The following is a 28,000-nucleotide window of genomic DNA, read 5'->3' as shown; positions in this document are numbered from 1 at the left end:
ACTCCTGCTGAGCCCCATCACTGTAAAGACGTGCTACGTATCACAGAGCCATTGACTCACAGAGTGGTTTGGGCTGGAAGGGACCTTAAGATCATCTAGTTCACCAGATACATTTTGAGAGGACGCGAGACTCTCAGCTTCCTGACAAGTACCACCCATGCAAATACTGTGATGCCCAAGCCCGCGGAGCTCCCCTGCAGCTCCAAAAAAAAACAAACCCAAACCACCCGGGCACTTCAGCATTCCCGTAAATGGCAGGAGCTGGCACAGTTCTGCCACCGTCACCGGCACCCCGGGCGTGCTGAGCCGCTGGCATGGAGACGTGCCTCCCGCGTTTGCTCGAGAAGCCCAAAGGCTTCCAAGAGGACAAGGCCCGCGGTCCCGCTATCTGCCATGGCGGGAGGGGCGGTGAGGGGAGCGCAGCGAGGGGCGGTGCGCCGACAGGGCGCCTGCGCGCGCGGGTGGGCGGCGGGCCGGGGGCGCGCCGGGAACGGGAACGGGAACGGGAGCGTGTCCCTGCGGCCCTGGAACGGTGGGAGCGGGTTCGGGTGCGTGTCCCCGCGGCCCCGGTAACAGTGGGGTCGGGTCCGTGTCCCCGCGGCCCCGGGAGCGCTGGGAGGCGCGGGCCCCGTCAGTAGGAGCTCGGTGTGCGGGGCGGGGGAGCGCGGCGAGGAGTCGCCTGCGCTGGGGGCGAGCGGAGAGGGGGAGCACGGCCGGGAGCGGGTAAAATTGCGGAGGGAGGGTATGGGAATGAGCGCGGGGGGGTAACGAGTTCCCGGCCGGTGTTGCAGCTCAGCGTTGCTGAAAGAATTTGGTTTAATTGTGCCTCTTCGTACTTAGAGCATCTGGTACGTGGCGGAAACTTTGGGTCATCTCCTGCAGCTCAGGGGTTCTGGGGAGTCCCTGTATGTGCGGGGGTTCCCTCATGGCCATCACAGGCAGGACTTAGGGGTGTGATCCTGCAGGTGAGTCTGCCGGCACATAATGCCCTGTAGCGTAGCGTTGCTGATATAATTGGGAACAGTTACGTATCTAAAAATTACGTGCTAGATTGAAGTACTTACTGTACCGGGCTCGGGGATCGTAAGTCAGGAGGACGGCTGTAATGCACTGGTGTTTGCATTTTAACTGCAGCTTTTGAATGGTTTTGTGTTAAAGTAAATGCAGTACTGGGTGTTACTTTCTCCATTTCACGCATGGAGAAACTGGACCACGGGCAAGTGATGCTGTTCACTAAGATTTTTTCACTGACGAGACATAAATTGCTGCATTCAGTGCTGTAGGTGTTATTTTGGAGGTTCCAGAACAGTGATCAGAGAACTTGAAAGGAGACTTGCATAGGTTCATGGGAGTCCTCATTTGACAAAAATGCCCCAGGTGATGATGGAAATGTGCTTGCAGGTGTTGAGGAGAAGCAGAAGTGGGACTATGAGCAAGAGTATTCAAGAAGGTTTTATTTCTGAGTCATAATATAAATGCGTTTAAAGTACAGCTGTGGTATGATTGCACACTTAAGATTTTCACTGCACTAGGGCAGTAATAGTCAAAAAGGAGAATACATACATTCAGTTTCTTACTAACACTTGCTTGTCTCAAAGAGTTAACAATGAAGATCTCTTGTGGATTTAACATTTTTTTTCTACCCCTTCTTGCAACAGCTATGGAAGTTCGCAAGGGACAGCTGAGTCAGGTTAGAAGACAGTTTTCAACAGAGAAGTTTAGAGAAGGGGAATATGAAAGTTTGTTGTAATTTAAATGGCTAACATTTAAAAAACCAAAAAAAACCCATTTTGGGTTCAGTTCACATTCTTCAACTTAAATATTTACTATTTTTGTAAGTAAGATTGCTAGTTATGTGAGATGTTCTTTCTCCAAAGATTATTTTTTTTCTTTGCAACTCAGTGATGATTCTGTAAGTCTTCTATTTTTAATTACAAACACTGATTAAATTTAGAATACTGTAAAGGATGGCTTTGGGGTTTTATATTATTCTTTGTCAGTATTCAACTTTGCTAATGTTTCATGAACCTTTCTTTAACAGTGTGAAGTATCACCTTTCATCCAAGATACTGTTACTATAAATGAGTTTTCTTGGTAAACAGTTTCTTTAAGTATGGTTGATCTTGTTTTTGATTTATGTAGGTATTTCTTTGTCATTTTTGAAACAGCTGTGTTTCATTTTCACAAATACTTTTTGGTTAGAAGAAAGAAATTAATTTTTTTTTTTGATTTTGGAAAGCTTGGTTTTTTCTTTTTCTCTCTGGTTTGAGTTGACAAGTCCTTCTGTTTTAAATAATATGTAGGAAAAAAATAGAAGTTGAGGGGTGTTTGATTTCTGTGTTTTTATTTTGTGATCTTAAATCTAAGTTACATGAATGAGTTTGGTGAACTTGGGTTTTGCTATTTTGAAGGTGGCATGCCTAGAGATTCTGTAGCCTGTTTGAATGATGCAAGAGCTTGATTGAAAAACTACTTTTTTGGCAAATACATAGTTTAAAAGTCACCCAGCAGGTGTATAACTTGGCTAGCTGTGTGGGTTTTTTTTTTTTTTTTTTGCTTCAGAAACTAGGTTTTTGTGGTGCATATAAATGGGACCTTGAAAATGTTGTAAAACACTGAGAGAGAGCTTCCATCACATTTTTCATAGCAGTTTTCAACATATTGAGGGGATTTTATAAGCATTGTGACTTCTGTTTGAAATGCTTTGGCGTAACTACAAGTAACATGCCTTACAGCTATGATTGTGTCATCTTAGTATCCTGAGAGCAACAGCTGGGTAATATTTATTTGTAAGGCAGTGAATTGTGGGATAAAGTTATCATGCATTATAATTCAGATGATCCTTTTAAACTGAAATAATGATGGTCCTAAATGTATGCAGTTATAAACAATAGCAACATTTTTGGATCTGATGTTAGTTGGGCATCTGCAGCACTAATCCTATGTTCATCTCAGTCTTCGGTCTTGTGGTTGACTTCTGAACTCCTGCAGCTAAATGAAATCATCAGTGAGATGAGAAGGGGTAAAACCTGCACAATAATGAGAAGTGAAGTGTTGGAAAGGAGCCACTTTCCGATACTCTGCTTTTGAGTTAGGTATCATAACCCTCGACCTTCTCTCATCTTCCTGAAAAGAGCTAGAGCCCATCTGCTGCTTGGGTGAGGAGGGTTGTAGAGAGACAGGAGCTCTTTAGCCCCAAGAGAATAGGAGAGAAGGAGCCCACATCAAGTGTCGGTTAAATCCACAAACACCCCAGCAAGATGTGGTGAGATGGGGAAAAGAGATTAGTAACTGAATGTAAGAATGATACACTGTCTCCTTCTGCCTGAAATTTTACTGAGCTGCTTGTCCAAAAGGTTTAATAGTATCCTGAGTCTCAGGGTTATATTTTTAGAATTACTTTCACAAGCATTTGATTAAAATTTCTTGTTGCAACATTGAACTAGTTTTGAATTTGAAAATGCTGTTCTAGGCCATACCACTTCCAAAGGGTTTGAGTTAGAGCCCTTAACTTGTATGTATGAAACTTTTCTCCTGCATAAAAATCCATCTGCAGATTGGTTGAAAATTGGCATAGGTATAAATTGTGTTCTGACATGGAAAAGGTCCTGTACATTTAGTAGCTTAAAAAAGTCATGCTGTCTGTGCAGTTTTGTGATAGCTGTCTTTGCAGTAGGCCCTGACAATTTGTAATTCTTACTAAGCCTGCAAAAATAATAATAATAAAAAATAAAATCTCTTCATGCCTAACAAAGCTTAAGCTGAAATGTCTTTGGTGCAGTTCTCATGCTCTCATTCACCTTCATGAGAAACAAATAATGGGATTCTGTTCTCAGTTATGCTTTCATAATACATGTTCAACTTTATTAGTTTTCATTTTTTTCACAACTTTGTTCATAGATACTTGTAAACTGAAAATTATAAATGTATTAGGTAGCCACAGGGCTACACTACTTAACTTCTGTATTACTTTATCTCTCTGTGTCTGACACTTTAATTTAAAAAATATATTGTGAAGTCAAAATAAGAATGTGCGTTGTTATAATTTAGTGGTTTTCTCAGATGTTATTTTTTGTGCAGGAGAAAGCTGAGTTAGGAATTTGGCCAGGAATGTGTTGAAATGGTTTTTATAAAGTGTCAAAGCCTCTGACATTCTGTCATCCATATGACTGATGCCACTCCAACAAGGCAGCAGCTGCCAGAAAAAGATGGGGTATTGCTGAGTTGAGTAGTGACCTGAGCATTCCATTACACATGAGATTAATGTGTTCACAGAAAAAATGTTCTACCATGTGTTTTTTCAGGATATTCCACTCATCCTGGAAGGGATGGTGATTTTAAAATGTGCTGTATTTCTTTAAAAGGTCTTTCCGTAGTAAGCAGTTAGGGAGCTACAGGCTGTGCCAGTTCTGTTTGCTGTGCCCCTCGCTCTGTCTCTTTAGCTGCGCTCAGTCTGACAGTGCCGTGTCTTTTACAGTGAGGTCAGTGGCTCAACTGTAGTTGTGTAACAAGAGAGTCCATTCATAAATGTGTTTCTTCGCCTGGAGATGTTAGGTTGCATTTCCTAGCGTAAAATCAGGGTTCATTACATCTTAGGAAAGTATTGGAGTAGCACCCGTTGGTTTGGCCTGTGCTTGGTAATGATGTTGGGTCATTTGCAGAAAAGGCTCTGTATTTGCTTAGTAAAGAAAGCATAAGCTTTTCCTCTGGTAATCTCAGAAGTCTTAATGTGATGTTTTAGGCACAAGAAGAGTTGGGCCTGTTTATAAGTGAAATGTGACTGTGTAAAAGTGTCTGCTGCTTGATCACCATATTGACTGGAAGTGTTAAAAGTAGCTGTATGTCCACTGTCTAATATTTGAGATAAATGTAAAGAACTGAGTAATGCTACAGCCAAGATTGCTCTAGGGCTCTGTATTAAGTTAAAACGTCAACTGAAATTTCTTCTGCATTGGAGAAATTGTTGCCTCAAGTTTGTCTACCTGAAGATAGGTTTGTGTAGCTCTGACAGAATAGTTATACCATGCAGCAGTGACTGTCTAGATGAACTGTTAAAACATGTCAGTTGGTTAATCTGAGGTGGTAGAAGTTTGTAGTTACTATTCTGGACATCAGTAGAGCTCACAGGTAAAGCTCATAGGTGCATGCTATGTCTGGAGGCACAGGGTGGAGAGAACTGAGTGTGCCAGTAGTGGGCCCCATGCAGTAGCAGATGGATATGCCCTGAAGGAAGCTGCAGCCCATGGACTGTAGCCTATGGAGAGGAGCCCATGCAGGAGCAGGTTTTTCGGGCAGGAACTGTGGCCTATGGAAGGGATTCATGCTGGAGCAGTTCATAAAGGCGTCCTCATTTGGGGTATTGTTGAGTAGATTAACAATGGTGTCCCTGTTAGGGATAGGGGACATACTGAGATGCTCCTACTTTCTTCTCTGTCCTGCATGTCAGAGTTAAGGATGTGTGGAGAGTGCTCTTTCAGTGCTTTTCTGCTATGATGTTCCTTTTGTATGAAACAGATTTATTGTATTTGCTTGGCAAGCCTTTCCTCATTTACATCTGTTGCAATTTCTTCTTCCGTGATGCCCACAGGCACGGAGACTGTAAGTTGTGTAAACAAAGTATGTAGGCTATTGTCCTGATTTCAGCTGGGATAGGGTTCTTTTTCTTCATGGTAGCTGGTAGGTGAGTGGTTTTCATTTAGTATGAGAATCATGTTGATAACACACTTATGTTTTGGTTGTTGCTGAGAAGCACTTACCCTAAGTCATGGACTTTTCCCATGTTCTACCAGTGAGAAGGCTGAGGGACACAAGAAGATGAGAAAGGAAACATCTGGGACAAGTGACCCAAACTGGCCAAAGGGATATTCCATAACATATGGCATCATGCTCAGTATGTCAGCTGAGCAGAAAGCTGCCCAGGGGCTGCTGCTCAGGGGCCGGTTGGGCATCGGTCAGCAGGTATTGAGCAGTTGCATCCTTTGTTTTGTATATTCTAATTATCACGATCACAGTTATTCTATTTATTATTATTGTCTTCTTTTCTGTCCCCTTAAACGGTTTTTATCTCAACCTATGAGTTTTCTCACTTTTACTCTTCTGATTCTCTCCCCCATCCCACTGTTGATGAAGAGTGAGGGAGTGGCTGTGGTGCTTAATTGCCATGTGGGGTTAAACCACCACAGTTATTTCCTGGTGTGTTACGTATTCTTTATCTTTTTTAGTTTGTAATTTAGGGAGTTGGAGCTACCAGTACTTTTGTTCTAGTTATCAAGTAATAAATAGTAAGAAAAGAATGTGGAGCCAGCACATCTGTGTATCTGTACTCTTGACATGACTGGAATATTTTAGCTGGCGGTGGCTATTACTGTAACCAGGCCCTGCAAGTGCACCTTGCTGTGTTTCATTTTAACTCATATGTTTCCTCTGTAAAATTGTCTGGTTCTGAAGAGCTTGCAGAATGTTACCAGTCATTGTCTGGAAATGTCTGTTACCATTCTCCTAAAATAACCATACCTAGTTAACTGAAAGCTGAGCTACTGTTTTTCTGCTGGTTGTCATGCCAGGTTTTCTGACATTTTTCAGTGGGAAGTGTAGACAAAGGATTACAGAAGGTTGCTAGAAATACTGCTTGCCTCCTAATGCAGCTAACCCCATGTTTCCATGAGAGCCTGTGCTGGTGCAGAGAAAGTATAGTTTGGGGACTGAACCATAGAGAAAGACTGAGACTGCGACAGTCAAGATCCAGACTAGTCTGACTTTATTTGACTGATAAGCTGAAACATGCAATAGACCTAAAAGTTTTTTCCACAGTATTAAGTGTCTGGAACGAGGAAGTCTTTCCTCAAAACTCATGTGCAGTCCTGATAGTAGATAAGAACTTTGTGACATAGAGGAAGCTTACTGGAGGAGCTTTCAAATACCTACCTGCTTGGAATGTACTTATTGCACAAAGAGTTCAAACAGGTTCAAGTTACAGGAGTTTGACACTCATCATGAGGCTGTACCTGTCCTTTCTCTCCCCACATTAACTACAATTCTCCTTACCCATACACTCTGTGGCTACTCAGGTCTCATCCTTTCTATATCTTTAGGTGTTATCTGTATGTTGACTGAAAGCATGAGAAAAACCTACACCTTACCAGACACAGGCATGCTTATAAATTCCTCTAATGTAGATGCAACTCTGCTGAAGGAAGTGTGTTTGCCAGCTTAATATAGTGCAGCTGGGGAGGAGGCTTAGGAAGGCTGGCAGCAAAACTCTTCCAGGTAGCTGTGTGCCAGACCAGAGTTCAGCCAGCACCGCTGACATTGCAGTGCTGTCTCCCTGGTAGCCTGGGGGATCCCCAGATGGACAAGATGACAGAGAAACACCTCTGATTGTTTCCATCCAGCTGATCCTATGAGGTTGCTAGAGGAGTGTTGTGGGGCTGAGTGGTGGAAAAAGCAGCAGTGAAGAACAACCTTGTAATAATGAGTTACCTTTTATGAAAAGCCTGGTCACTGACCCAGGCTGGTTACATAAAGTAGATGCTTCTGTCAGTGGTGGTATTGTCATCAACTGGTATGTCCAGGCAATAACGGAGAGGAATCCAGGGGGAGCACCTCGACTTCTCCACAGGTATGGATAAGAGAGTTGTCAGCTTGATCTACATAAGAAGAATGGTATCTCTAATATTTAAGATCTCCAAATGGAGCAGACGCTGAAAGGACACTGATAAAAATTGTGGTTTGCTTTTAGGAGCAAAGGCTCGAGCCTTTGTTTCTAATCGAGTGGTTTTTTGTGGAAATTATTTGTAAGCAGTATTGCTTCTGTCCTGGTATGCCTGAGTGCCTCTGTGCTGGTTCTGCTGTGCCAGGAAGAGAGGATAGAGGCTGTCTGCCATCCCAGGCTGGGACATAAGCTGAGGGAGGGGCACGTGGGACGGCACCAGAGAGCCTCTTTGGTCTGGGGAAAAGTGGGATGTGCTGGCACTTTTTTCTTTTTTCTTTTTTTTTTTCCTTTCATCCTATGATTTGAGCTGACTCTTTTCTGCAGCGTGTGAGAGGTAACAGAGGTCTCTTTATGGTGTGGGGTTTCCTGGACGAAGAAAAGTGTCTGCTGCTTGCAAAGTGCTCTCCGTACTTTTTGGAGTGACTGTTCTACAGGAAGGAGGGATGTGGCAGCAGCAGTGAGTGGTTTAGTGTGCTTTCTTCATTTAGCTTGAAATTCTGAAAAGTGGAAGAGGGTTTTGTTTCAGGATTGGATTTCTTTTGTTTATCTTTTGTGTTTTGTTTCGTTTTTGAATAGCCCATGATTTCATCATTTCTCAGTGCAGTTTAAATAGGTGGGCTTTAAATAGGAAGAGATAATAGGATTAGAAAAGTGTTGCGTAAAAGAGGTGTCAAAAACTATTGGCTAAGTGCCCTACTAAAAAACTAATCTGTTGAAAAGAAGGAAATGCCTGTGAAAGGAGCAGGTGTAGGCACTTGTAAAACTTGAGGACTTGAACTGTCCTGCATAGAAAAACTGATGCTGTACTGTGATTTTTCTACCTTGTCAGTTGAATTTAATTCCTTCTGGGTGGGTTTAATGAAGAAGATTACTGTACTTTTTCACCATACTCTCAGAGCAAACTCATTGCTGCTTTTGATTTTGACCTAGATAAAATAATAAATAATTGTCTGCATATTACAGAACTGATAAATGCAGTCCAAAAGAACTCTTTTATGCTTCGTTTCCTGCTTGAACTTATTACAGTTAGGTTAAAGTGAATTCTTGTTGTTGCTGAACCTGTTCTGCTACCTGTGGAATTTGGGCAAGAGCTTGATGAGGTCTCAGGAGCTTCTGGAAAATCCTGTGTGATGGGAAACCTGTCCTTACTGGACAGTGTGAAATAGGTAGAGTCAGAAAGTTACTTTGTATAAATTAATAATTAGTTTTTCCTTTTATCAAATGAAAATATCTTTCTGGAGCTATCTTGCAAGCATTCCTTACAGGATGAGTTGTTTTAAATGCAAACACACAAAAAATAAAGTTTAGGCAGTGTGTTCTCACTGATTATTATTACTGTTAAGCATTACTTATTGAGAAAAAGTGATCATGTGAATCTAGGCTTTAGCATAGTTATGGCAATTTTTTTGTGAAAATGTATCAGGGAAAAATCAGTGTTTAGAAAATAACGAGTTTTTATCAACTCCAGTTACTTACAAATTTTGTTTATAAGGTTACTTTCCATCACTAATATCTAGATCAGGGCTACCAGTTATCAATCTTCCTGCTGATACTGACTTTGTCTGCTTAGGAATTCTGCTTAGATGAAAAAGAACAACTTTTAGTCCAGTATTTCTGGGTATGTCTGAGCTTGGTAGTGCTAGTGGCTTCACTCAGGCTGCTAGGCAAATGGGTAGGTTGACCCTGCAGCCCTTACATGGAGAACCATCTTGTACGTTTGTTGCTCGCTTGTTCTCTTGCTTACACAGCGTGTCAGACTCCAGTGCATGTGTATTTCTGTTGGGAAAACCCTGGATGAAAACGGATGGGGTTCTAATTTTCCTAGTTTGCTTCGCAAGAAGTCTTGTCCATGCTGGAACCTTCCTTACTATTTTGGACTTCCTGGATCGAGAAGGGCAAGTTGGGGTGTCATGTTTTTGCCAGCAGGCTCAGGAATCAGAACAGAGGAGCCCCCTTGTTCAGGGAGGAGTTATAGGGCTCTGTGTTTCTGATCAGTTCCTGCAAGTGGCCTGTTATGAGCAGTGCCTAGAACCTTGGAACAAGCAAGTAGGGTTTGGCACGTTTCAAAAAACATAGGCTACAGAACTTGAGTTGCCAGACAAGCTGCAGAGCACAGGGATGGTTATTGGTACAGACGAGATGTTGGGGAATGCGGATTGTGCACTAATTTTGTGCCTCAATATGATTAGGGATATAAAGTGTGTGTCTGGATAGTGTGTCTACATGTGGATGGGGTCCTTTCACGTTTTTCACTGATTTTGGAATTCTGACTAATGTAATACTTGGATAACTATGTTTTTTTTCCTCTTTAATTTTTTTCAGTCATGGATTTTCAAATGTGTACTGTGGTGGTTTTGACCTTGTGGCCTGAAGTGCTGTGCCCTTCTAGCCAACTGTAACTTTCTAAACTAGGTTTGGTTATGCTTCACTGAGAATTTTCTTCACAAGAGTTGTACTTTTTGTTCCCTATGAAAGTTTCTTGGTACCTTTGATGATGGGCAGATATAGCTAGAGTCAGGTTTCAGAGCTATGAGAAGAGCTTAGTTGTGCCACAGATGTTTTCCCACCCATGTTTGAGGGTAAGTAATGCTGGGTTACAAAATATAGAAACAAGAACCACGTTTTTTGTGTCTTAGAGATTATTATTTAGAGCAAGATTTGTTTAGTATTGCATTTTTGATTGAATTATTGTTTGCACGTTATAATGTCTGACTGGGTGATCTTTTTTCACCCCCCACCAATATATCAACCACAATTTAGGGTTATCAAAGATGACAAGAAGTGCTTCCATAGGTACATAGGGAACAAAAAGAAGACAAGTGAAAATGTGGGCCTGTTGCTCAATGTGACAGGGGTCTTGGTTACACAGGACACGGAAAAGCAATTTTACACCTGCATCCTGGAATTTTAAAAACAACAACAACAAAATATTTCAGAGCCTTGTTCTTCTGACTAATACTGCCAATTGCCTCCTGTTGTTTCTTTATGTCTTCTTCCATGGGTAGTTCATTTTTAATTTTATTTGTGGAGGAAAAAAAAGAGTTTCTTATGGGAGACAGCCCATTTGCACTAGTCTGCATATCAGTGGTAAGCAACTGTCTTAACTTATTTTAAAAATTGTAGTAAAGTGGGAAGCTATGAATATAATAAATAATAAATTGATTTTTAGCAAACACCTCTTCATAGTCATTCCCTGCATATTAAGTTCAGTATCTTAACTTTTATATTGTCCTTTTCAGCCCAGGTTAATCTGGGATGCATTTGGGTTGGGTGATGGGGAAGGAAATTTCCTCCTCTTGTATGCATTTTGTGCAGCGGCGCCTTTGGTTTATTTTGGAGAAGATTACACCCCTCAGGGGACATGCTTCACCTGCTGAACACTGCACAGTAACTGAGAGATTATGAAAAGCAGCAATTTAGATTATTCCATAGAAACTTGCGGGTAGAGTTTAGATAAGCAAATTATAAGGTCTTTGATTTAATAATTACAGGCTGATATTAGTTGTGGGGTCCACACTGCACTCAGATGGTTCATAGAGCTCATCACTGATTTCCTGTACACAGCTACTGCAGAATATAAGCTGATGGGGAAGGGTGGACATTTTCTCTTTTGTTTGCATCCCTGTTGTTGTGGTGATAATACACTACAAGTAGGTGAGCTTAATGTATCTGTGAAATGTGTTACTGACTGCTCCTCAAAGTTGCTTTCCAGTTATTTACTACAAACTAATGGTAGAACATAGTGTGTATTATCAGCATGAAGCTTAGATTTGCTGATCCTCTTGATTTATTTTTATTTTCTTTTTTTGTTTGTTTGGTTGGTTTCTTTTGTTTGTTTGTTTTTCCCACAGCTGTATACGGCTGTCCTGAACTGTGTAGATTTCCTTATTTGTAGGTCAGTGGAAACTGGGTGTTGCTCTGTTGCTGTTTTTTTTTTTTTTTTTTTCCTGTTCTGACATTAGAACAGGAGCTAATGGGTATAAACAGAAGAGAAACCATTCATTCTCTGGTTTCTTTATAGAGTAGTAGAGACCCATGCTGTCAATACCTTGCAGGCTATTCTGATGTTTTCATGTGTGGAAAATCAGGGGAAAGAATGTTAAAGAAAAATTAGCTTAGTGCTCTCAATATCTTTTTAAAAAATGAGGCAGACAGGTTTCCAGTGTAATTTATCTAAGATTAGAAAGAATTCACTGGAAAATGTGGTCTCAAGGGCCAGAATATGGGGAGAGGAGGACTAAGAGGAGCTCAGGATTCCCATCTTGTTTGTTTTAGTGATTCTGTCCTTCTGTTCTTGAAGATTAGCTAGAGAAAAAAAAAAAAAACCAAAACAGCAAAACCCTTCAAAAAGTGTGGTTATAATATGGCTGCATGGCTTTTTAAAAAAAATCTATTTATTTATTTATGGAGAACCCTTCCCTCTCCTCTTTTTCTCCCCTGCCTGTACTTGTAAGTAATAATCTCTTCTCTGGTGTAGCCTCTCTCTTTTTTTGCTCTCTCCGCTGTTTGTGGTGGAATTGGATGTGGAGTTCCATCACTGTTAGTGGTAAGGTCATGGAAAGCTCTCCTGTTGCTTCCTTAGAGCAACACCGTGTGTTGTGTGTGAATGGAGAGAGCAGGTTAACCACTCCAAGTAGTGCCTGCCAGGGGGAACAGCAGTGGGTCATTCCCAGGGAACCCCAAGAAGCTTGAGCAGTACATCCAGTAGTTCATCTTGTCCGTCTTAGGTCAGGGTCCCACATACATCCCCATGAATCAGCAAAATTCTTCAGAAGACATCTGGTCTAATCTAGTGGGAATGTGGAGTTACTGTATTCCTTCTGCCTCTGGTATCTCTCCAGGGTGACACGCATATTTTGTAAGCTGGTATAGAATAGCCTCACATTGTGTTTCTTCTGTTTGATCCAGCCTGTTTCATGTGCATTGTCTTTAATCATTGCCTTTGCTTCACTTAGCCTCAGTCCTTGTTCTTCTCACAGGTAGTAGTTTTCTTCTGTGTTTTCTATATCAAAGCTCTGTTTATTAAAATTTCATTCTTTCTCTGCTATGAGATGATAACAGCATCCAAAAGTATTGAGTGGTAACTGTAGTATGATGTCAGTGAAAGGCTGTATGAAAATGGAGCTCTTGAAAGAGGGCAGGAAATGAAACAAAGGACTGGATCCTCACAGACCTAACACTGAAAGAATGAACTTTTTCCTTAAAAAGCAGGAAGATTTGCCCCCTGCAGCAGCATGTAAGTGGGGAATACTGGGCGAAGACCCCTGAGGTTGTACTGACAGGCAGCAGATATGGAGGAATGATTTCTTGATGCCAGTCAAGTGGATTCACACTGCGTTGTGCAGAGCAACGTAGCATCAATACTACTCTCTTTCAGAAGAAAACAGTTTAGTTCTGCAGAAGTTCATGTGGTTTTTATTTTGTTGGGGACCTAGCTTTACTCATAGCCAGCAGAATGTCTTGCTTTTAAGCTGCTGTTAATTTTGCTAGGAATAGAAGTAGTAAAGCCTGGATATTGCCAGGCACCGTACACAGACATAACGTGTGTTAGTGGTTGCACTTTCTGATCTGAAAAGAAAAAAAAAAAAGAAGAAAAAAGACTGAGAGAGGAGAACAAAACAGGAAAATGATTTGCATAAAATCATGCAGCTTGTTTGTGGCTGTGTCTTATTTTCTGACCAGTTGTTCATACATGCTGTTTCTTTCGTATATTGTCATAAGCTGGTTTCATGGAGTCTGTGAAGGTGTAGCAGTGGAAGTGATAGAAATTAACTCTCTCCTTCCTTTTTTTTTTTTTTTTTTTTTTGTGGTCCAGGTTACAGTCATATTTCGTGACATTTGAAGAGCAAACAGTACTATGGCTCCATGAATTGCAAAACTGCAGGAAGTGTGGCAGCCCTCCCTACCTCCAGCTTTACTTCCTTACTGTGACCTTCTCATTGGGAACTTTGGTTTCACCCCCACGGGATATGCAGTGACCTGCCTTGGCACCAGAGCAGAGAAACAGTTTGCAGATCAGGGAGAACCATGGCCTTGAGCTTGAATGTTTTTCACCTCTTCTCTAAGTTCAAAGTATTGGTGCTTGTCACTTTGTTTTTGATGGTGCTATGGACCACATTCAGTTACTTTGTGGACTCCAGACAGGAAATTTCGAAAGCTAAGAGCATGATGGAGGTTTTCAGGAAGGTAACTAGCCTGGTGGACAGTCAAAAGGAAACGAAGATCAAATCAAGTGCAAATGTTCCTGTGGTGAAGTCATTTCAGGGTCCCTGCCCAGCTCTGTCTCCGTACCTGCGTAAGTGATGGTGCTTCTCTCTCCTTCCTAATAAATTAATCTGCTTTGGTACTGCTGACTTCCTTGTGGTTTTACAGTTGGATACCTTTCCTGTGAAACAAATACAACACAGCCAGTTGCAGCAAGCACTTCTGGGTGAGGAAGTGACTTGTGGCACAGACTGCCTGTGCGGATCCGGCTGGGAGAGCAGCCCATATGGTGCTGTGATTTGCATTTTTGGCTGAAACAGCTTTGGTAATGCAGCAGTAACTTGGCTACTCTGAACAGCCTTTGTACTCTGTTGGGGCTTTGTCTCTCTCTTTCTTGGACCCCTAAAATTTGGTGGGTTGGGCAGGAGGTTGGGAGTTGACACAGCCTGGACTGCTGACCCCATATTCCATACCTGTGACCATGCCATTCATCATGCTCAGCAATAAAAGCTCAGGGAAAGGAGGAAAGGGGGATGTTCATGGTGACGGTGTTTGTCTTCCCAACAGCTGCTGTATGTGCTGAAGCTCTTCTTGCCTGGATGTGGCTGGACACCCAGTTTAAGCAACTAGACATTTGATACCCTCTCTTTCCACTCCCTGTGTAATATCCTTGTAGCAGTAGTTTTCTCTCAGAAAGGCAAGGAAACCTGGGTTTCTTGTGCTGGTTAAAGAGTGCCTCATAAAGCAACTGGACTATCCACAACCTGAAATTACTCAGGAGAGGTCCTTGTGCTTCTCTTGCAGGAGGCGCCAGCAAACTCACCTTCAAACCATCTGTTACACTAGAAGAAGTGCAAAAGGAGAACCCTCAGGTAGCCAAGGGCCGTTATCACCCTACGGAGTGCTCAGCACTGCAACAGGTGGCCATCCTTATCCCACACCGCAATCGAGAGAAGCACCTGCTGTACCTCCTGGAGCACCTCCACCCCTTCCTGCAAAGGCAGCAGCTGAACTACGGCATCTACGTTATTCACCAGGTGAGGCAACAGTGCAGAGATATGTTTGGTTTAGGGTGATGTTGGTGCCCTGCAGCCCAGGAAGAGTCTGCTGCCTCTGCTTTCCACATCAGTCCTCCAAGCCTGCTTTGAGCTCAGCTGCTGGGGAATATTAACAGTGTCTTTTAACTGGTGTTGATTTCTCAGTCTAAGTAACTTACTGTTTCTGAGTTAGCGTTCAAGGTAAGTACCTTCTGCACTGCTAGTGCAACTCCTTCCTCTTGCAGTATGCACACTGTGACTAGGCTGACCTGTTTTCTGTCTTTACATTTGGAGTTGTTTGAATTGAAGGCCTCAGTTCATATCCAACCCTTCTCCCCATCTGCTTGCTGGCTGTTGTGCTCAGTAAGTCGTGTCGTGTGGTTGTACTTACCTTTGCTTTCTCAAACTAAACATGACAGCTACTGCTTGTAGCTGCTTTATTTGCCCAGCAAGGGTGGTGGGAAGAAGTTGTCATGGCAGAGCACTTTGTTCCTGGAAGATTTATTAATTTCTTTTTTTATGTTCTTTGTAGCAATGCTGGGTCTAGCGGCTAAAACTTGAGCACCAGTTTGTCCACATCATTGTCTTTCATCAAGGTGTTTATGTTCTACTTGCATGAGCTAGAAGCAGTATACATTTCTCTTTTGTAATATGTTGTCTTTTCCTTGATCTCTTATCATGTTTACTTTCTTTTACTCTCATTTACTTACATATTCTGCTTTGACTCTAAGCAGACTTTTCAGATAGCAGGAGTAAAAGGTGATAAATTAGTACAGTTTCTCTTTCCTTCTGTTTAAAGAACCTAGAGTGAATTAACCAGTATGAGGCAGTGCGTTCCAGATGAAACCTTACACTTTTGCTGAGTGCTTCAGCAGAACAGCAACAAAAGTCATGGCAGGATATTTTCACTTGGAGTGGACTGTTCTTCCATTGTTTAGAGTCATCATGTGGCCTGTAGAGTGGAAAAACTGAGGCTTTTTTTTCTGCGTTAATGTGTACTATACTTGTACATCTATTGACTCATTCTAGGTAGGCAGCAGTGGTGAGCCATAAATCGTTGGGAGAATGGTTATACTTTCTTATTTAATTGAAATATGTGAGGTGGAGAACTGCTGTTGTCATGTTAGCAAAAAGTAATACAGAAGTATGAAAGTTGTGTCTGATGTGAGCAGCACTGTCAAGTCTGGACTTGTTCTACCAGAGATTTTGCTTGGAAGATTGGAAGCTTTCACATAGCTTTTCCATATAGATAGGCATACCCAAAGACTGGTCTAACAAAAATCTTCTAGGGAAAATCCATTTTTACTCTTCAGTTGTGATGTCATTAACTGTTTTAAATATGTTTTGAGGAAAGAAAAACAGGATTTCACTATTAAAATACGCAGTCTACTTTGGAGGAAGATTAATGAATGGATATTTTGTATTTTTTCTCTGAGCCATTGAAGGGTGTACTCCAGATTTCTTCTTTATGGGCTACTTGTAACATCTTGAAAACTGTGCTTCTCTATGTAAATGTGTGCATACATGAGTGCTGTGCTGAAAACAGTGTGAGTTTGTAATCTCTAAAGGGTGAATAATTCCTTTCCAAACGTGAATTTGTTTTGTGGTCAGTGTTCTTCTTTATGGGAACAAATGAGGACAATTCTCTCCTTAATGGGAACAAATGAGGACAATTCTCTCCTTGATAAAGTATGAGAGTAAGTCTTGCTATTTGTTGAGCGTGTGGTCTGACATGGAAAACTGCCCTTCCTGGAAAGCAACATCAGCTGCCATTTAGCTGCTGTGGTGGCTTGCACTGATGGGGAAAACAGAACTTCAGCAGATGGTAGATGCTGCTCCTGAGCTAGGCAGGGTTTGATACTCAATACAAGTGATGTTTTCCACATGTACCTTACCAGCCATCGGATTTGTTCTGTTCACTCAATAACTTATGTTTTCAGCATCAGGGGGAGACTATCTGATGGCTATTTTCATATACAGGACATTTTAAGCAAAATGAACAAATCCCCTCCTTCCCCCCTAAAACATACTAAAAAAACTCACTCAGAAATTTGACATCATAGATTTTGGGTGAATTATATCTAAATTTTTTTCTGTAAAATTTATTCCCTGAGAATGGGTGCAACTGATTATCCATCTCTTAATTTCTCAGAGTGGGCACTGAACTGTGTTTTCCAGCCTGCAGGTATAGAGCCATAAATCCCATAAATCTTCTTTGGGCAGAAGCAGATGGCTGTTAGTGATGGTGAACAAATGCTGCTTTGGAGCAAAGCCTTACTTTTTAGAGCAATAAAACATGCTTTGTATGCAACAGCTTTTCCCTACAGCTCACCTATTCTCAGCTTGGGGAGGCCAGCTTCTTTATCATTTTCCATGGAGCCTCTTTCCGTCCAGGTATTTTCTAGTAAATTTGCTAGAATTCCAAGCAATTTCTCTTGAAAATGTCTTTTTTATTCTTTCAAGTACACCAGGTTCCTAGCTCTGGAAAATGACTGCCCTGTCTGTTTCTGGGAGTGCTGGCCTTGGCCCTCTGCTCCCAGGTGGGAAAGTGAGGGAAATCATCACTTTATCCTGAGGGGCAGAAAACCTTCTGCAGGCTGGAACATGTGTGCAGTCAGGTAAAAAATAAATAGCAAGATAAGCACACCTATTGCTCTGCAGTGAGTGTTGACATGATACATACAAAACTGCTATGTGTGTATGTATATACCTATACCTCAAAGGTGAAAAATTATGTTTTTGAAAAGCAAATACAAACTCACTTATAGCAAAAGCTAACAATGAAGACTAGTTCGAGTCAGTTGAAGTCCCATGCTAGGAGGTGGCCCCGTGCAGCAGCATCATCAGGTTTTAAGTAGGAGTTAAAAATGAAGAGACCCGCTTTTTACTTCCCACTCTGCCGCCTGTGTGTGATCTAAGGAAGTACAGGGAACTCTTTCAGCATTGCTATCCCTGAAACTGAGTGGACAAGCATAAATCATTTGTGGCAAGGGCTCTGACATCTAGAAACTAGTTAGCATGGGATTAATGTGGGGGTTGGGTTTTGATTTGTTTAAAAAACCCAAACATTTACATAAGCCCTTCTGACATGGTTGTATGGAATACCAGTTTCTAAACTGTGTACTGATACCTCTTTTGCTATGGAGCCTGATGGGAACTCCAGGAGAGGGTGCAGCAATGGCAATTAAACTGCATCATGGATCACTCATACTTCTGGTGCCCAGATAATCGTGGGCTTTCCTGGCCCTGGCTGCATGTTTTTGTGATGAATAGAGACTGAAGAAACCCTTTGCATCACTGGCCACTCTGATGCTGTGCCCAGTGTTACGGGGCAGCTCCTTGTGCAGGTACTGCTGTAAAGGCTGTGCCCCATGGATGTGGTTGCAAACTGTGTGATCAGGACCAGTGCCTGGGAGTAGTTCTTGTTTAAACTCTGTGACACCTTCTTCAGAGTTTTTTTTCCATTCTCTTCCACAGGCTGGCAACACCAAATTTAATCGAGCTAAACTGCTGAATGTAGGATACCTAGAGGCCCTAAAAGAAGCGAACTGGGACTGTTTCATTTTCCATGATGTGGATTTGGTGCCAGAAAATGACTTTAACATTTACATGTGTGACACACAACCAAAGCACCTTGTAGTTGGCAGGAACAATACTGGATACAGGTAGGAACCCAGGAATATGGAAAGAATATCAAACTGGGAAATGCCAAATTACTCATAATGTTCCTCTTCAGATGGGGCTGTATGCTGGTATCTACCCTTCCTCTTGACACCAGGTTTCTGGTGGTAACACTTCACCTCTCTGGAGTGCCTTCTGACTGCACATTATCTGTACAGACATGTCTGAGATCTGCCCTGTGGTCACCTATACGAAGGATCCTTGTCATCATGCTTGTTCCTGGTGTTGAGTTAAAGGGTGTTGTGAGAGGAAAACAACGTGCCAGAGGTTGTGCTGATACCTTCTGTCAAAGCTAAAAGTGCATTTGCATTTTACTAGTCCTGTGATTTGAGGGTGTAATCTTACTATAACAAAACTTGCCACTTACCTTTGCTGTTTAAGAGGTAATATCTGATATAGAGAGCTCAGGTGTGAGAATTTGCTAAGGGATAGGATTGTCCTTTAATTACTTGATTAAACAGTGTCTGACACAGCATCATTTTGATTTTTAGATGGGTCCCCTAAGTGCTTGTGCGATACAAATAATTTAAAGTGAAAATTCAGTTTCAGTCCACCTCAGAGAAAAAAGGCTTGTGAGCTTGGTGAGTTTAATGACTGAAGTGTTTTCATTGAAGTTGTTTCTTTCAAGATTCACTTCGTGTCATGTCACTCTAAATATTGATTAGAAGTGGGCTTTGCAAAAGCTGATCTCAAAGTACTTTGAAGTAAAGCTCTTCTTCACTTCTGAGTTTCCTTTGTTAAATGTAGGAGAAAGAGGTGGGATGTGCCAATTCTTATACAGAATAATATTTATTCACTTTTCAGTCATTTAGCAAAAATTTGAACACATGCATATGAACTGGGCTTGTGACAGGCATTTGGATCACTGTGTCTTGCAGAGAGAATGCTGAGGGTTACAGGATGGTCATTGCACCAAAGGAACAGAAACACTTAGCTGTCAATTAGCTTTAGTTAATTGACAGGCATGTAGAATTCAGGCAAATAACATGGCACAAAGCTTGAGGGGCTTTAGTTAATCTCCTGTGCCTTAGTTCCTGCAAGTGTTTTTCTTAGTTAAACCTGCAGATGGACTTTTGCTTTTATTAAGAGATCTTCTTACTGTTAGTCTTCTCATGTTTCTCCTGTTTATGTAAAGGAGCTGTTGGTATAGGTCAGCTTTATGCTTTGGCTTTAGAGAGTACAGACTAAATGTTTTTGTTGCGAATACAGTGCACCAGCATTCACTAGACTACTGGTGGTTTGAATTTGATTCGTAGTTTTTCTGTGTCACTGCCTGTGTTTACACATCCATGAAGTGGGGATAATAATGCTCTACTTTCATGAGAATTCCTGGATATATCTGAAGGGACTCAGATCCTGAGCTCAAGAATGATACTTGAATGGAGCTGAGACCACAGGTTGAAATCCCACATGGGTGACCTCAGTGTTTTGCTGCAGCTGAGGTGAGCATGCTGAGACATATTGCTCAGATAAGGTAGAGAAAACTGAAATCACACATGTTCTGTATTAACACAAAGTATCTGGGGCATGAATGTGGGTTTGTTTTTGGGTTTTTTTTTGTCTGTTTGTTTATTTGCTTGTTTTTGAGTTTCCTTGGGGGGGGATGTTTTTCTTCCAGGGGCATATCTCCTGTGGTGATCCAGTGTGCAGTAATCTTAGCAACCGTGCTTCTTTGGAGAGCCAGTGCCTTATTTTTAGCTACGTAAACTACAGCACAGATTTAGATTCTTTAGATAGAAGGTTTATATATTAAGGCTTTGAAGATAAGGGTGGAAAAACTTTTTTTGTCCTAGCGAAGCTATTTCTTTGAGACCAGCTCAACATCATTTCCTGTTTGACCATTCCTATAGTATGGTTTCTTCAGACCGATTTTAAAAATTATGGAGGAGCTAATATTCTCTTGTCCTCAGGGAAGAAGTGGTTGAACATTGTTACAGAGGTGCATTTTTGCAGATGATGTTGCCTTAGAAGCAAGACATGCCTGGGCCCTGCCAGTTCTGCGCTGCCTGAGGAGGGTTGAGTGGGCAACACTGTCCTGGGTACACAATCACTGAATTGTTAGGGTTGGAAGGGACCTCTGGAGATCATCTAGTCCAACCCCCCCCGCTAAGATGTCACCTTAAGCAGGTGACACATAAACTCATCCAGGTAGGTTTTAAATGTCCCTAGAGACTCCATGACCTTCCCAGGCAGCCTGTTCCAGTGCTTTGCCACCCTCAGTGTAAAGAAGTTCTTTCTCATGTTGAGGTAACTTCTTATGGTTTAGTTTAAGGTGATTGCTCTTTGTCCTTGGAAAGCGTGGAAAAGAGTCTGGCACCATCCTCTTGGGACCTGCCTTTGAGATATTTATATGCATTGATGAGACCCCCTCTCAGTTTTCTCTTCTCCAGACTAACCAGGCCCAGCTCCTGCAGTCTCTCCTCATAAGAGAGTTGCTCCAGACCCCTCATCATCTTTGTAACCTCCTCTGGACCCTCTCCAGTAGCTCCTCGTCTTTCTTGAACTGTGGAGACCAGAACTGAACTTCAGATCTGACCTCGCTAGGGCTGAGTAGAGGGGGAGGATCACCTCTCTCACCCTGCAGACCACACTCTTCCCGGTGCATCCCAGCTCTGGCTCCTTCAATGTCTGCCTCTCCAGTGGTGTAGGGGAATTATGGGGTGCATAAGCAAGCAGTGGGGTACCATATGTGGATGCATGGGTGGGCAGTCAGTTCCCAAACCCTGCCAGGCTGCTGGAATAGGGGGATATGGTTTTGTTAGTGACTGGCAGTGCAGCCTGAAAGCATGGCTGGGAAAGGCTCTCCCCTGCTGTTGCTGCTTATGGGACCTTCTTGCTGTCCATTCCACCTGTTCACTGCATTTCTCTGGAGTACCTATAACAGAAATCTCAAGGTAGTAATGTATAATTAAAATTTGATGGGGCCTCCTCTACTTTATGGTTGGTCTCCTCCAAGAGAGGAGATAGAGGAGAGAGAACAAATCTATTCACAAGTCATGCCTGACCAACTTGATAGCCTTCTCTGATTTGAGTAGCTTGGTGGATGAGGGAAGAGTAGTGGATAATGTTTATCTTAAAAAAGGCTTTCAACACTATCTCCCCTAATAGCCCCATTGACAAAGTGATGAAGTATGGACTAATAAGTGGACAGTGACATAGGCTGAAGGGACTCAGATCCTGAGCTCAAGAATGATACTTGAACTGTCAGAACTGCTGGGCTCAAAGGGTTCTGATCAGTGGAGCAAAGTCCAGCTGGAGACCAGTCACTAGTGGTTTACCCCAGAATTTAATACTAGGGCTGATACTAATTAGTATCTTCATTAGTAACCTGGAAGATAGGGCAGATTGCATCCTAAGCAAGTTTTCAGAAGATAGACATCTTGGAGGGGTGGTTCATGTACCAGGGCCTTTGTCAGGCTGGAGAAGGTGGCCAGCAGGAATCTGAAGAATTTCAACAAATGGAAGTGCAGAGTCCTGCTTCTGGAGAGAAGTAACTCTATGCACCAGTAGCTGCTGGAGGACAACTAACTGGAAAGCAGCTTTACAGAAAAGGATCTGGGCCAGTGATGTACCCTTAGCATCTCGGACTGCATTAGGAGGGGATTTGCCAGCAGGTTGAGGAAGGTGGTTGTTCCCTTCTACTCAGCACCATGGAGATGATACCTGGAGTGCTTTGTCCAGTTCTGGGTTGCCCAGCACAAAAAAACTTGGATGTCCTGGAGCAAGTCCAGAGAAGAGCTGTGAAGATGATTAAGGGATTGCAGATCTGACATGTGAAGGGAGGTTGAGAGTGCTGGGACTGTTTGGCTTGGAGCAGAGAAGGCAGAGGTGGGTCTTGGCAAGGTGTGTACACAGCTGATGGAAGGGAGTAGAGGTGGTGCAGCCAGACCCTTCTCAATGAAAGGCAAGAGGCAATGGGCACAAACTGAGATACAGGAAATTCCATTTACACATATGAAAAAGCTTTTTTACTGTGAGAGTGGTCAGATACTGCATGAGGCTGCCCAGAGATATTATGGAGTCTCCATCCTTGGAGATGCACAGAACCTGAATGGATATGGTCCTCAGCAACTTGCTCTAGCAGACCCTGCTCTGAGCAGGAACAAAAATCAGCCAGAAAAAATAGTCTGAGGGTGGTTTTTTGTTGTTTTTTTGTCTTGGTGTTTTTTAAATTATGTTCATGGTAAACCAGGAATAATAATAAGCATTGCACCTTTGCTTGTCTGGCATGTAAATTGCCACAATGGATACTTCCTAACCGTGGCAATTTGTTCTTCTGTTTAGATTCACATGCAGGTAGAAATCCAAATGCAATCTGCAGCCATGTGCACATCACCGGAATTGACAGAGACAGGGTGGTAGAGGCTGTTTTGTAATGTTCCCTTAAGGGCCATTATGCCAGAGGAGGGCATAATAAAAAGCAATTAGCAGAATGGTGTAAGGAGATAAGTAAGCATGGTATGTAAACACCTTTTTAAAGTAGGTGCAATTTTCGGGAGGAGGAAAGTAGAAGTTAGAAATTAATCTCCTTTAGAGCTGAGCTCCATTACATTGGGTTACTAAGTAACTTGCACTGTGCCTTACCCTGGAATTGTTCTTGCAATATCCCATAGCACATGCCCCCTTGCTGTGGGCTGATTTCATTCCAAGTTTTTCAGATTCAGCTCTTAAGATAGTCAGTGGCTTGCCATCATTACTGCAAAGCTTCCACTATGTTAGTGTATAGCTTTGTTTGTTTTCTACACATCAGAGTCCCTGAGGTGAAGTGTCTTTTTGGCTGGCAAGGGGAATCGTGTAAAAAGAGAGAAGCTACTGAAGACGACTCCATTCTCTCTGTTGGAGAGTTAACTTTTTCTGGCCTAAAGCAAATCACCATCTTTTTGTCAAAAGAGGAAGAGAACAGGACCAGCTACAAGGATTTGTGCACCGTTAACTCTGTGAAAGACAAGTTTAGATCTGGAGTTTCAGGGTGATATTTTGATTGTCATTAAAATTTGACTTTTCATTCTTCATTCTCTCTTCTTGTGTACCTCTAGGTTACGGTACCGGGGATATTTTGGAGGTGTAACTGCTCTAACAAGAGATCAGTTTTCCAAAGTGAATGGATTCTCTAACAACTACTGGGGTTGGGGTGGAGAAGATGATGACCTTCGAATCAGGTAAACAATGAGAAATTGGTTTAAAAAATTTCTTAAAAATTGGTGTGACTTCACGCCAAGCTTCCAAAAGTAGAACACTACAAGGGCCTTCAGTTCCAAACAGTATTGCAGTGGGGATTTGAAGTGCAAGTGAGCAGTTTCCTCTTTGCAAGGGTTAGGCATGCCTGAGACCTCATCCTCTTCCTGACGGCATTGTTGATTGTTGGGTGTGGGTTAAGGTATTTGCTTGGTTTGTTTTGGCTTTGTCTCAGCCACACAGTATTTGTATTCTTGCTTGGAAATTGGTTATAATGGAAATAATGAGATTGAATTTGGAGTGTGGTTTGCCAGAGACACAAAGGTATTCAGTTCTAGTAGTTTGCAAATGTGGGAGTGTTTTGGTGGGACTGGGTGTTTTGCGTTCACTGACTATCATGATTTACTCCAGCCAGGGCTTAGTTTGTATGTGGGTGCTGTTGATTATTGTAAAGTTAGCAAATAATTTGAATTTTATAAAGGCTGCATATATATGCATATATCCTTTGCTCTTGTTAAAACTAGTTTTGCAGATGTGTCTGAAGTAGGGTAAGTTTGTTAGTTGAGGGATGATTAGTGGGGCAAGGAAGTCAGCAAAACTTACGCTGATCTTTTGCGCTGTGCCTAAGAAGAAACCTCTAATCCTGCACTGCTGTTGGTGAAGGGGGGGAAAACCCCCACAAACAACAGAAAAAAACCCCACAGCCCTGCAAACTCTGCTGGCAGAGTTGGTTTGTAATGTTGGTTACAAACTGTCGTTCTTAAGTGGTTATCCTTTTCAGCTGATTAAGTGTTGGGGACATAAAATTCATATCCCTGGTGATGTTACATAATTGCACAGGGGATAAAGTATGTTAAAGTTAGGAACTTTCAAATGAAAGCTTTTCTTATGTGTCAGTTTAGTAATTAGTCAACTGTATCTTAAGAAACTTAAAAGGTCTACTGGAGACATGGATTTCCATCCCTTCTTAATCACTTTTCTTCCTTCCTACCCCTACCTAGACACACCAACTTCTCAGTGACCTCTTGGGAGCTGGCTTTTATCGTGGGTGGCTTGGTACCATCTTATTTCCCAGCTTCCCGTGGGTGACGGTGGTGTTTCAGATGTTCCTGTGGGTGCTGGAGAAGCAGCTGTGCAGCAGACCAGCAGGACTTACTGAGAGTCTCTATGATGTTTCCAAGGGGTTGGAATTTAAAGTGATGCTTGTGCGTGGCACCTCTTAACTTTGCGGCTGTTGGTCTTGGTGTGGAAACCGAGTCGTACAACACAGTGTGTGCACTGCAACTCCTTGTGCCTTTCCTCTTGGGTGGGTCTTGGGCTGGGATGGAGACAGTTTGCAGGGGTGGGTAAGGGCAAGTTTTCTGCCTCGGTGGGTTGTGCAGAGACATCCTTGGAGCCTTTCTGAGTGAAGTCAGCAGATGGCAGCATCCCTTCAGTGCTGTCAGAACTCAGGCCTGGAGGGTTCTCGGGTCCTACTGTACTGCCTCCAGGCCCGTCCTAAGGCATGCATCACCAAGCGACTTTTCAGATCATTTGTTGTAGTTGTTTCATAATTTACTGCTACAAAGTAATTTGAAATCTGAAAGGGGCTCAAGTTTTTTCAAATCTTGGTTTCCTATTGCTGTTTCAGCTGCTGAGTGACTAGCAAAGAGGTGGACTATTCCTTAATTCCATTGTCATGATGTAAACCCTTTCTGCTGTCGGAGCAAAATTGTTGTGTTCCACAGATATGTTTAAGGTCAAAAACTTCAACCAAGTGCCTGATGTCAGACACTTAAATCTGTGCTTGGGGCTCATTGTTTCTGGCATTGTTCTCGAAGAAATTTTCTTCATGTGAACAAATGAGAATTTTTGCAGCCATTAAAGAAGAAAACAAGCTTTTTTTTTTCCCCTTCTTTTTAAGTGGAGAACTATTAAGTATGGGGGTTTTATTGCGGGAGTTGAGATGAACTTGTTGCAAAAGGTGTGGAAACTTGCTATAGAGCAGACCGGTCAATACTGATGTAAACATACTCTGCTGTATAATGTGTGCCTAAGCTCTGTGTGATCTCTACTGTACTAACTACCTGCTTTTGTTCAAAAGAAGGGTGTATATGTCACCCTACCAAACCTTTTCTCCAGAAATGCAACTCTGAGCCTCATTTTGCTGGCAAAATGGGTTGTGGAAGAGATGCAGATGAGTTTTTACAGCTCTCTATACTTCCTTCCATAGCATCTACAAAAGATGAAGTCTCCAGTTTTTGGGGTTTTTTTTCCCTTAACAGCTGGCTTATAGCTGTTGTCTTCCTCATACCAGTATTGCTATTTCCAGGGTTGAATTGCAGAAGATGAAGGTGGTGAGGCCATCTGCTGATGTAGCCAGGTACACGATGATTTTCCACAACCGAGACCATGGGAATGAGGAGAATCGAGAGAGGTGAGTCAAGATCAGTGTTCCACTTTGCATTGTCCTGGTCTGTGTCTGGGAGCCAGGCACCTGGGGGGACAAGGTCTTTGCTCTAGGCCAAATAGGCATTTTGTGGTACCCAGGGGCTCTGGGGGCCACCCCTGTGACAACACTGTTCACAGCTGGCAGTTGTTCTGTGCCTGAGGTCCTTGTAGAACTGACTGGGTGGTGTTGCTTAGAAACTTCCAAAGTTATACGGATATGATTTAAGCATATGATTTCAGAGATTAAACCAAAGCACTTTTTTACTCCATATCTGATTGTCTGTGTTGAGGACAGGAAAAACAAGACTTTACATTACTAGTGGATAGGTAATGGCAGTAGCTCTTACTGCTGCCAAATTTACTAGTTAGTGGGAAAGAGGGCAAAACTCCTCTCCTGTGCATATCAATGAACATTTTTCTCCTTTCTCCTCAGGATGAAGCTTCTGCGTCAGGTATCTAGAACATGGAAAACAGACGGGCTGAATTCTTGTTCATACAAACTGCTCTCAGTGGAACACAACCCATTGTACATCAACATTACAGTGGACTTCAGTGTGCAGCCCAAGGTCTCATAGGGGCGAGCACCACACAGGTTACAGGAAATGGCAACAGATCTTGTTTGTGGCTGCTGTTAGAGCAGAGGGCTTCTGGCACTCCATTTGGAAGAGTGCTTCAGTAGCAAAGAAGAAAGTAAAGTGTTCCTTCACAGCATCTAATTGATTGGTTGAAAACTTCCTTTTGTGAGGACTGGAGCTATGGACTGACCCGAAGGACAGGTCCTCCTGTTCTTCTATGCACTTTTTGCTGGGATATTTGCAAAAGTGTCCTTGTTTGGGCTGGTCCAGTGAAAGGACTTGAACTAAGTCACTGAAAAAAATTTTGATTTGCAACTATTTCTAAACTTTTTTGTGACCTTATTGAAAGCACAAAAATTCTTCAACAACTACAAACTTAATAAGAAAAGCTAATTTTTTCTAGCCTGAGTAAAAACTGTGTGTGAGGCAAGGGCAATAATGGTAATGGTCAAGGAGATGTTAAAAATCTCTCAATAAATGCAGTCTGCTGAACACCACAGTGTCTCTCATCCTTCAATCTGCAGCATCCCCTGCTGAGGGACTGTGGCAGTGATCAAAGTCTCGCTGCTGCAGCAGGATGTGTGTTAGTCTCCGGGGATCTGGAAGGAAAAGCAATAGCTGGCTGTGTCAGATGGAGAGAAAATCCTCTCCACATTTTGGGCCATGCTGTTAGTAGACTGTGTATCTGTACACATACCCAGGCTATTATTATTTTTGAGTCTTGCTGAAGAAGACAGGTGAAAGATAACTAACTGTTCCACTGTGCTGCAGGATTTGTGCTAAAAGCTTGATTAGAGCACTTGCCTTACTGTATTATACTTAACTGTTTTTATATGTAAATGTGAAGCCAGGCTCAGGAGAGTTTCTTTTAGGACATATTTCAACTGTAGAGAAGACTGAAACTTTAAATGTTTTTTAGGTGTAGTGGGATAGATGCAGCTTTTCAGTGAACAAGGAATTTTTTTTATCTTCAAGTACCAAGCAGAAATACCCAGTGTCCTGCTCTCAAAATAACTGGACCTGGCAGGCAATGCTACAGACTGACTGGGCAGACAGAGAAAGTTCACAGCAAGGGCAAGGGCTTGGGCAGAATGTGAAATCTCAGGTAAGTACAAATGCATTCCTGCCAGGGTCACAGCTCCACTGTTGACATGTTTTACTTAGTTTTTCCTCTAGTATTTAATTTT

The 28,000-nt window shown here is 42.3% G+C and overlaps 1 protein-coding gene across 5 annotated transcripts; it reads left to right on the top strand.

Moving 5' to 3' along the window:
- The first annotated feature begins 446 nt into the window (after positions 1–446).
- B4GALT4 (beta-1,4-galactosyltransferase 4) lies at positions 447–27,310 on the top strand. Of its 5 annotated transcripts, XM_027653711.1 has the most exons (8): positions 478–548; positions 841–965; positions 13,527–14,006; positions 14,720–14,952; positions 18,430–18,617; positions 23,670–23,792; positions 26,120–26,224; positions 26,672–27,310. In XM_027653711.1, the coding sequence occupies exons 3-8, from the start codon at positions 13,739–13,741 to the stop codon at positions 26,811–26,813; spliced, it is 1,059 nt and encodes a 352-aa protein (XP_027509512.1). In that variant the 5' UTR covers positions 478–548; positions 841–965; positions 13,527–13,738; the 3' UTR covers positions 26,814–27,310. The 5 variants fall into 5 exon arrangements, with proteins under 5 accessions (XP_027509511.1, XP_027509512.1, XP_027509513.1 ...); XM_027653710.1 differs by lacking the exon at positions 841–965 and having other exon boundaries at positions 447–548; XM_027653712.1 differs by lacking the exon at positions 478–548 and having other exon boundaries at positions 789–965.
- The last annotated feature ends 690 nt before the right edge of the window (positions 27,311–28,000 follow it).

The sequence above is a fragment of the Corapipo altera genome, unplaced genomic scaffold (genome assembly GCF_003945725.1).
Source record: "Corapipo altera isolate COAL_440 unplaced genomic scaffold, ASM394572v1 61, whole genome shotgun sequence".
Classification (NCBI taxonomy): Eukaryota; Metazoa; Chordata; class Aves; order Passeriformes; family Pipridae; genus Corapipo; species Corapipo altera.
This window is presented reverse-complemented; position numbering and strand designations above follow the sequence as displayed.

Bases quoted from the DNA above. Each gene is read 5' to 3' on its own strand.
- B4GALT4 (XM_027653710.1), top strand. From the start codon at position 13,739: ATGGCCTTGAGCTTGAATGTTTTTCACCTCTTCTCTAAGTTCAAAGTA. The intron at 14,953-18,429 runs GTGAGGCAACAG...TCTCTTCCACAG, and splicing joins GCATCTACGTTATTCACCAG to GCTGGCAACACCAAATTTAA. The intron at 18,618-23,669 runs GTAGGAACCCAG...GTGTACCTCTAG, and splicing joins AGGAACAATACTGGATACAG to GTTACGGTACCGGGGATATT.